Source organism: Musa acuminata, chromosome BXJ2-1 (genome assembly GCF_036884655.1).
Source record: "Musa acuminata AAA Group cultivar baxijiao chromosome BXJ2-1, Cavendish_Baxijiao_AAA, whole genome shotgun sequence".
NCBI classification, from domain to species: domain Eukaryota; kingdom Viridiplantae; phylum Streptophyta; class Magnoliopsida; order Zingiberales; family Musaceae; genus Musa; species Musa acuminata.
In genome coordinates, this window is record NC_088338.1 from 17064467 (window position 1) to 17074549 (window position 10083).

At 37.5% G+C, this 10083-nt stretch overlaps 1 protein-coding gene across 1 annotated transcript; it reads right to left on the minus strand.

The window, feature by feature from the left end:
• Positions 1–235: 235 nt before the first annotated feature.
• Positions 236–9171, minus strand: LOC135599025 (zinc finger CCCH domain-containing protein 13-like). Its single transcript, XM_065093660.1, has 11 exons — positions 8855–9171; positions 7066–7203; positions 6859–6892; positions 4905–5046; positions 4729–4785; positions 3139–3236; positions 2927–2998; positions 2412–2629; positions 1637–1845; positions 1043–1252; positions 236–594 (listed from the first exon to the last, which is right to left on the minus strand). Exons 1-11 carry the CDS (start codon positions 8979–8981, stop codon positions 499–501), a joined length of 1401 nt encoding a protein of 466 aa, XP_064949732.1. The 5' UTR covers positions 8982–9171; the 3' UTR covers positions 236–498.
• Between the last annotated feature and the right edge of the window lie 912 nt (positions 9172–10083).

The following is a 10083-nucleotide window of genomic DNA, read 5'->3' on the forward strand; positions in this document are numbered from 1 at the left end:
GATTCCAAAAAAGTATCCTCTTTTTTTTTTTTGTTTCCTGCATTATTTATCCTGTCGAAGCTTGATGACTGAGGACATTGCCATCGTGGCGAATATGGTGAGGCTTACGCGAGGGCTGTATGCACAGATCTGTGCCGGTTTCATTGCGTAGCTGTGTTAACTGACATGTTATTATTGCAGGCAACAGATGTAAATAATGGGCAAGCAACAAACACAAAAAAGGAAGACAAGCACAAGAAAACAGCAAAATCCAGCATCAATTGGATAAGAAAACAGTTTTACAGGCAACGAACGCACAAGGAGTTAGATATGACACTTAAGAACCTTACCATTACTATTGTGTAAGCAAAAATAGATCTGAGAAGGCTCCATTTCTAGGTAAACATTACAGGAATATTAAACAAAAGAGAAAAGCATAGTAACCAAGGGTTTTCTAACATGATGGTTGCAAGACAATATTGCACGCACCAAACAGCTTCATCATAGAGCCCACACATATCATACCTGCTCGATTTCCACCTCACTGTTGAGGTCAATATCTAACATCTCAGAGTCCACCTTTTCCACATCCACTTCCTCGTCATCACCCTCGTACTGCAAAAGCACAACCGATAACTGCGTAAGATTCATGATATGGAAAACGATGTATGAGAGCTGATAAATGTTCGGAGATCCGAAAATCCATATCGAAGGTAGTGGAAGAAATGCAGTAAAATTTAATATATGTACACAAAACTGAGAATTTGTTGTAAGGGGACAGAATATGTCAAGAAATCAAAAGACGGTTATACAGTCTCAAGAGAACTTTAAGCATACATCTACAGAAAAGTGTAAAACTATTCACATTGCCACAGGTATAATTAAGATAGAAACAAAATAGTAACATTTTCATCAACCTGCATTTGGAGAGCATACATTCAAAACCTATATTATGTCAAACTAGTTAGGTGAAGCCTATAAAGTAACAAGACGGATGAATCTAGTTAATAAAGTTCTATTAACCAAACTGAATCTTTAGCCATGAGCAAAGGTTGAGATTCACCTGCTTGTATGTGTTTTGAGTGACCGGAGGAGGTGCAGGAGGAATATAAGAGGACTTCGTCCCATAATCAACATCACCATAATCAAAGACCGTAGTAGCATCTATAGCTTCAGGCTTATCATCAATTTCAACTGCCTCTATGAATTCATCTGCAGCATTAGCAGCCATACCAGTCGAAGGCAAGGAGTGTTTCACTTCAGAACCCTTTCCCTGTTGGTTATAAATGTTGCTTAAGCTTAGCACATAATTGAATGAAGAAAGATCCACAAAGAAGTACAACTGAAAGAAAATTCATTTAAAAAGAACACACTACTTCAGCAAGATAGGAAAAGACAGTGGAGTTTCTTCAAACCATATCTCAAGTAATTAATCAAAATATCTTCAAGAAAGTACCAAGTGTAGTCTGAATAACTATACAAATGTTTGGTGCTTATGAGAAAAACTATCATATCTATAGGATAGATGGTAAACTACTATCAATCTATCTGTCTATCTACCTATCTATATATAACATATGTATATATTGTATTAGACACTATTAAAACCATTAGTTATTTCAAGATGTGGCAAGAACGGAGGATAATCACATCTAACCTTATCCAAAGAAGCAATGCTAGAAGAAGCACTTCTTCCTTGTTTGTGCTTGTAATCCTCTACCAATGACTTATTCCTGGTCAGGATTGTTTTCATCGTCTCAGTACCTTTACTGATCATTTCTGACAGCGGGACAGGTCCTTCAGACCTTGGAAGCTTCTCAGATTTATATACTACCTCTGAGTCTCTCTCTCGTTTACGTGAAATCCCTGCAACAACAAGATGATTGCATTAAGAATAAAACAAGAAATCATGAACTGCATCACTGGAAGCACTAGAAAACAACAAAGATTAGGAAATTTGTTATTTTACAGGTTGAATACAAGAGGCAGCAGAAAATAAACAACAGATTAGAAGTTATTTAAGGCCAGTCACCAGCAAGAACTTGAGTGACCAATGATCTACAAAGCAGGAGAATACATAATTCATAACCAAACATCATGAATAGAAACGAAATAAGTGCTATGACAGACATACATAAGGCATTAGTTTGACAACCAGAGGCTACAATAATTAGTCCATAAAATCTTCCACACCATTAAGCATAACCATGTGGAAAGGCACACGGTACTGTTGCTACATGGCTTCTAACCAAGACATAACATAAAGAGTATGGATCCCAACATCAATCAGTAAAAGCAATTTAGGCATGACAAGAAAAACAAATTAGTCAAACAAGCACCATGAGTATTACTCGAAAATATTATAATAGCAATACTAAATTTTTTTTATTGCTTAAGAATTACTCCAACTAAAACTTATATAAATGCATTACCAATTTTTACTTCCTCGCTTGCAGCCAGATATCCAAGTGATCTCTTCTTGTTTGACAAAGCATTACTCAGAATGTCATCATTCCTTGGACTTGTTTTACCATCATCATTAGGCTCTCCATCGCTGACAACATTTATGCTTGGATCATCTTCATTGGCATTAGATTTTAAGGTATCTGAACCAAGCTGATCACCAATCTTCTGCAGACGAGTTTGTGACCTGTACATTCAATGTTTCCGTCACAATATCCAACAGATTTTAGAAATGCCGTCTGCTAAGTTTAAAACAAAAAGGAAAAAGAAAAGCAGCCTAGTGCTAGATGCTCCTAACACGGGACTGCAAAGGCAGCCCGACCTGGGTATGGAGATGCTTTTTATGTTATTATAAACACATGAATCTCATGTCCAAATGGAGAAACATACATTTCACCATAGCACACCTAAGAAGGAAGCATACAAGACACACTCAACTGAATAAAATGATAAATTATTTCTTATTTTCAAAAATTATACTTGCCTTTTTAACTCCTCCTGTGCTTTCATATACCGTCCATGAGCTTTAATGAATTTTTTAATTTTTGAAGTGGTCCTACATTGAAGTCAACGGATAAAAGAAACAAAAAAAAATGAGTTTATAAACACTGAGAATTCAACATATAGATAATTTGGTGCTGGAAACTAAACGAATATGCTCCAGTCCAGTTATATATTTGTGATGGAACTAATAACCTTCTACAATCTTCTTGCTCTTTACTAAGTTGTGATTCAAGATCTGCTATTCGACTAGAAAGCTTGTGTGCTTCATCAACCTTCTCCTCCAGAAAGATCTGTAGACAAGTCAACAACCAGAAAAAATGATATGCACAAAATCAACAGCAGGAGTGAGCATGTCAGAGAATTTGCATGATGTGAAAACACAGCAGAAACAAAGTGAAACAGGACATGATAACCAAAATAAAATGGATCCTATGACTAAAACCTATACAATGAAACATCTAGGAAAACTCATGGACTGATACAATAATGGTAACATTCTTCAAGGGTTTTAAGTTCTTCACAGGTTTTCCTTTCAATGACATGATTTTGTGCATTATTTTACAATCAACTGAAACCACATTTCAACTCCACAGGCAATAGAAGCCAGATCTTTTCCAGCAATAGCAAGAATTCCATCACATCTTAATAACCTTATTCACTATCATGGATATGCACACATCTAGTATAATAAAAGAAAAATGAATGAAACTTGGATCAGATTCAATCAAAAAGCTGTAACACAACTACAAAAGAGCAGAACTTGGATATTTACATAAAAGCAACATCAAAGGAGTCATATATCGAAATCTAATCAACATGCACGAAACCACACCCTAAAATGTCCATCAGATTAATTTAAAACAAGGCTAGTGCAATTTATGCACCTAAAAGCTAACATAAAGTCATCCTTACGGAGTCTTAACATATCGGTTTGTGCAGATAAAAAGCTCACATACAGTCTTCATTGTAAGATAATCAATTACACTACAATATGTCTACATAAGTATACCACTACCTGCAATTAAATCGTCCTCAAATAATGTGGTTGTTTTCTGCAAAAAAAGACTTGCAAGTCCTTTCTTAGTTGAGAAGCAAAAGAATTTACATGAGCCTCTTTTGTAGTGCCCAGTAGATGGAAGAGAGAACAAAACGAAAATAGGTAATAGAATCTTGATTGATTACAGACAAAAATAAAAAAATGGACGGGACGATGGGACAACCAAAGATGGGTCTCTCTCGACCAAGGAGAAGGGACCCTCTTGCCATAAAACCGAAAAGAAGAACCACTCTTAACTCATCATCTCTTTACTATCCACATATGGAATTTTAGATGAAGAAAAATTATTCATTGGTTATTTTCTTGAGAATTATTAATTATGTCACAACATAAAACCACTGATAAGTAATGATGGAACTAGCAAGCATGAAGCTTGATGATATATTTCCAAATCCATGTAACCTAACGCAGGTGCATATACGGATTCAGGTGCTAATGCAAATTCAAGTGGCGTGATTTGTGTGTGGGTAGATTGGTGAGTATGTATACATATTACAAAATTTTAACATAGCATTAATTATAATTGCTTATTATGTGCAAAGATGAAAGAAGCTGTAGCAACTGGCAAGCGATACCAGATGAAAGTAATCATTAAGATGCTAAAGGTGACTCTCACCAAAATTCCTCAGAAAAGACATTATGTTGCTTGATATCCAAATATTCTGAAGACAATGGAAAAAACCAAAAGAAAATCGGCATCACTTCGAAAATGCAATAAAACCTACCACAAGTTGGGATTTGTGATCATCAAGCATCTCAATATCCAATTGAAGTTGCTTTAACTGCATGAAATTCAATAAGAAAAAGAGAACACCAGATGAAAGAGAAATTAATAGCAGTTAGAAAATTTTTGCTAGTCAAACTTGAGAAGATATACTGAACCACAAGGTATATCTCCAACCTGCTCTTCAAGGCCATCTTTCTCATCATAAGATGAAGTCTTGTCTTCTTTTTTCCTATCTTCAGGACCATCAGAACCTTTAAAGCTGTCAGAAACATCACTTTCTCCATCAGTGTGCTGCTTCTTCCTATGCCTTCTCTCACTGCATATTAGTAAATGCACCACCATAAGCCATACCCATGTATGTCCAGCATACAACTAACAAGAATATTTGTTTAGCAAAAGAAACTTGATCAATAGTTCTATAATATTGTTAGTCAATATTAGGTACTTCTCATGAAAGCTTTTCTTCATGGACATGCGAAATTTAGTACGCTTAGAAGATAAAAGAATATCTTGAGACTCAAAGGGAAAGTTTAAGGCTTATGTATAACAGAACTGTCCCACTGCACTCTCATGACATAATCGAGTGAAAAGATAGCAAGAAGATGGATATTAATTCAAGGGACAAAGGAATTAACCTGTTACAGTAAGTTTCTCAGCCGAGAAAACACTGCTATGCAGTTGCAAAAAAATAAGAAAAGAAAACTGACTTAATGATCTTGATTTGAATTACCTTACTACTTTTTAGTTCCCTAATACACTTAATACCTAAAGAAGTTAGTGGCAGATTTTTCATACATGGTCATGCAATGGAAAATTTGTATGAGCAAATTAAATACCATTTTGACTTACTTTAAAGTTTTATACATTATACACCAACTAGATCCTTGAACTTTTCTCATGTTTGTACATAAAGTGGAAAGAGCTAGATATATCCAATTGACTATAAACCCTCTCCCTTTTCCTTCTGAATCCTTTCCCATAGAATGCCTAGGATTGACATCCACACTATTTTTTTTCCTGTACTGAGCTACTTTGTTTCTTTCTAGGATCCAATCTGGCCGCGCACTGAGTCAGATATTTCATGGTCAATATACTAATTGATTAAGTTCAATTGACAATTAACCTTCTTCCTTTTCCCTTCTTCTTTCCTAAATCCTTTCCCAGAGGGCACCCAGGATTGACATCTACACAAGGAAATTTAAAAATAGAAATCTCTTTTTGGTACTGAACTACTTTGTTTCTTTCTAAGATTCACTACAGCTGAGCACTAAGAATAAGATATAATCACGGTTAATCTACTAATTGATTAAGTTCATGTAAATGTTAAAGAGTCATGGATTTTTACAGGACAGTTTGTTAGCCCTAATGCATATTAACATGTAATCTGCAAAGAAAAGATGGATACCAATCATAACTTTATCAAAGCCACATCTTTTTGTTAACTAGGAAAATAAAGAATTAAGAACAAAATGGAACTCTTCCAATCAGAAAGCATGAATAAGAAATGAGAGATAATCACGCCGTCGAAACCCTTTTGAATGAAAGAGAAAGAACCATCGAAGGACCACAAGAGGAGAAGAAATAGAAACAGAAAAACATTTAATAAAAGTTGGAAAAGAATTCAACAACAGGGTTGCAGCCTCAATAGCATCTCAAAACTTTCTACCATAGGATCTTTCTGTATTAACTATAACACTAGTGTCATTCTCTATAGCATCCTTACTATGCGTAAAATAAGCAACTTCCTACATTAATATGTTATCCTACATATGCGTCCCAATTCCCAACCCCAAGGATGGTTTGCTTAGGGTGAATGCAATCAATTATAAGAAGTGTAACCACATCATACACCAAGACTGCAATAAATGGCCTCATTAGGTCTAGGCTTCTGGAAAACATACATGACTCTTTTATCCAGACTTTTTTAATCTAATAGCACATTTAGCAAACAAGAGTCTGAAGTATGAGCTATGAGGCCTCACAAAAGTTCCAAATTTACCAGTAGAGTTCATTTATCAACATCAGGTGCACGTAAATGTACCATATGCATGTTTGTCTCATAACCAAATGATTTCATCAGTTGAAAGCAAGTTTCTTATGAGTTTGAACAATTTAAGAAACAACTTACCTCCTCCTGACAGGAGACCTTGAAAGGCTATAGCCTGCACAAAGAATTCTAAAATCATAACAAGAAAGACAAAAAGCAGCCAGATACCAGCATGCGAAGATTAAAAAGGCAAATCAAATACGGGTACAAATAAGAAACACAGCCACCACAACAGCAAGAGCATTGATGAAGAAACAAGGAAAACATGAAATTCATAATAGTACTTACCTCTGTCACGGGAGATTGGCTTTTGATAACGAAAAGTATGATAACCTCTTGCATCTCTATCAGGGGAAAGCCTCCTATGAGGAGAATGCCTTCTGTCAAGTTTATCTCTCAAGTCTCCACTTCTATGATCCCGTCGACCTGCAAATAAGGAAAATTGATTTCATGCACGAGAAGGAAGTTGGTTCCTCTTCTGATACCAAGCTGAAGGTTGGTGGAGATTGGAGAACCAATAAATCTCATCAAGCTTACCATCAGCATGAGCAATATGGGAAATTCAATAATGATTAGTACTGGCTCCTCAACAATTCCAAAGGGCCACCAAGTAAACAAAGTAGATCATAAAATTAATAGATATCGCAATACCCATATAAGAACCTTAGATCACCAAGAGAATCCTTTGAATATTTAATAAGAAAATGATAGGGAATTTATAATAGATGCCTTCTGGAGGAAAAGAAAACATGAGCAACAGAAACTGAGAAATTTCTCCATTGTAGAGCCATAGACACAATAACAGTATAACTTTGCTGATCTGTCTGAGAATCCTCCCAACATAGCCTTGCAACATATGACTTCTATAATTATTTCAAAAGGCCATTAAGAAGGATCCAGGACACCCAAGTAGAATGCACCAGAGAAACTGAATGAGTCATCAACTACTAGCTGAACCTGCTAACAATGTAGAGACTGAAATGCAGCAAAGCTAGTAATTATAAAGTCAGAACAATCAAAACTATCATGGCACTGACTTCAAGCTAAGAAAACCAGGATGTGCCATACTCCAACTGCAGACGGTACAAGAAAGCTGTTTGAAGGTTGATCATTTGATCCACTATAGTATCAAAAGGCAACCAAGAATATGGCATAAAGTTTCTGTAAAAAATTCACCTGAGAAGATATTTGATCAGAAAAATAAGAACATATTTTTCATCTGCAGGCAATTGTACTGAGTTTCGTCATGTTCCCAGAACATAGTAGCATTGGCATTATACATTAAAGTTCAATACTGAGTGATAAAGTGCAAGTTGAAAAAAAAATGAAAAAATATATATATAGCGACGAGCTGCTTGCTGAGGACTTCATAAAATTAGAAATTCCTATCATCTTGAACCAGACTAGATGTGGTGCCAACAGTAAATTATCTCCTGCAGTTGTTTCCTACATTCCCTATGCATATTTTTTTTCATCTACTCCATTTAGTGCCATACTCCACAGATTCATCAACAACAGCAGAAATGCATCATATCTAAATAATCCAAGTTAGAGCAAAGCATGAAAACCAGGTTAAAACTCCTTAAACTGAAAAACCAAAATTTCTTTTCTTCTGAAAAGGGAGGATGTATCAAGGGTTTTAGTTTCCATACATCAGAACATCACTTAAATGCTCAAACACATCCCGATAAAGGTTCATTGAAAAGAGTATAATTTGACTCCACACGGTAGTTGGATCTCTTTTGAGATATCAGTAAAATTCCATTGGCTTCTCTCCGTGATAATTACCGAAAAAGCTCAATCGTTCAAATAATAGCTTTAGTCGATATGAGCATAATGCTAAAAAAATTTGTTATTTACCCGACGAATCTAAACTCGATGATATTCAACTTTTAAGGTATGGTCATCAAAAAAGCGCAACTCCCGTCACGTCAACCAACAACCATAGAGAAGCAGCGAATTGTAAAGGAATAGCACTACGGAACCATCACACAAATCGTCATGTAATTCTACCGACCACCGAAGAAAAAGGAAGGGAAAAAAAAGAAACCCTTAGATGGGAAACTTTAGCGATTACCATGAAAAGATCCACCGAAACGGCGGAGCTCCGCCTCGCCATGAGCAAAGTTGCAGTTCTGGCGAGGGCACCGGCCCCTCTGGAACAATATACAGAGCTTCGTCTTGTAAAGCTTCCTCCCTATCATCGTGAGCGGCCGATAAAAAGGAGGAGGGAAGGTTGAACAGAGGAGAGACAGTCAAATCGACCCCCTACGCGGCGTGATCAGTAGAGGCAGCCGGAGCGAAACCCTAAACAAAAGGGCGTAGTTATCCGGGAGAGCCAGAAACCCTAACTTCGTCGAGGGCGAGATGGGGTAAACGCCCCAGGTGCGCGTATAGGCTACGGAGTCAGATAGGGCCCATGAAGGGAGCGTGAGATCATTTTCCGGGACTCGTCCACATGGTGTATCCGTGTCGGTTCTACTGCCACATATCCAAAGACACGAATCCAGTGTTCTCGACTGGGCCCGCCCCACCAGAAAATGCAATGGAAAATGTACGACGTGGCACCCGGTAAAGAACTCCGGGTAGCTTTTTGGAAGACCTTGAAGATCGCAGGCGTTGGGTTCCAATTCGGTGCAGGCGTCGTCGGAGTCGGAGTCGGAGTCGGAGTCGGAGTCGGGTCGAGTCTTATAACTTGCTCGTCGGACTCTAGGTAACATACCAATCGATCAAGCAGATGTAAGGTGAGACCTTAACAGTTAATCACCACCCAACATTTGTTATCATACGGTTGTCATAAAAAGAAAATGTCACATTCTTTAACTTTTCACTTTCATGGTGATATGACATATTTTGGCCCTTAGATGAGTTATCACCAACGTTACATGCCACGTCTCAATTAGTATCAGAATTCGACATCGCATATCATCAGAACCTTGTGACGCACATCACGCCAGGTTCCATACCGAGACACTATACAACACGGCTATCTTGAGGGCTTGGGACGGTGCCGTCTAAGGCCGCTCAAGCATCCCCCAAGACATTAGCTCGTCAGAAAAGCCGTCCCATCCCACAAGGGTCAGCGGTCATATCGAATCGAGACGCAACCAATCCTCACACAATAGTATATAAACCCTTGGCCAACGCCCGGCTAGGAGAGAGAAAAAAAAACTCGATATCAAATACTTCACTGACTTGCTCGTCAGAGGGGCCAAAGTCGGGAAACACCCGACAAAGGCCATTTTACAAGAAGGCGGACACCCCTGAGCGACGAGTGTCTCGACCTAGGAGATATCTTCCATCGCA

Excerpts from the sequence above, each read along its gene's own strand:
- LOC135599025 (XM_065093660.1), bottom strand. The coding sequence starts at position 8,981 with ATGATAGGGAGGAAGCTTTACAAGACGAAGCTCTGTATATTGTTCCAG. Across the intron at positions 5,047-6,858 it reads AGGTCTCCTGTCAGGAGGAG|TGAGAGAAGGCATAGGAAGA; the intron begins GTAAGTTGTTTC and ends ACTAATATGCAG. Across the intron at positions 1,253-1,636 it reads GCATTGCTTCTTTGGATAAG|GGAAAGGGTTCTGAAGTGAA; the intron begins GTTAGATGTGAT and ends TATAACCAACAG.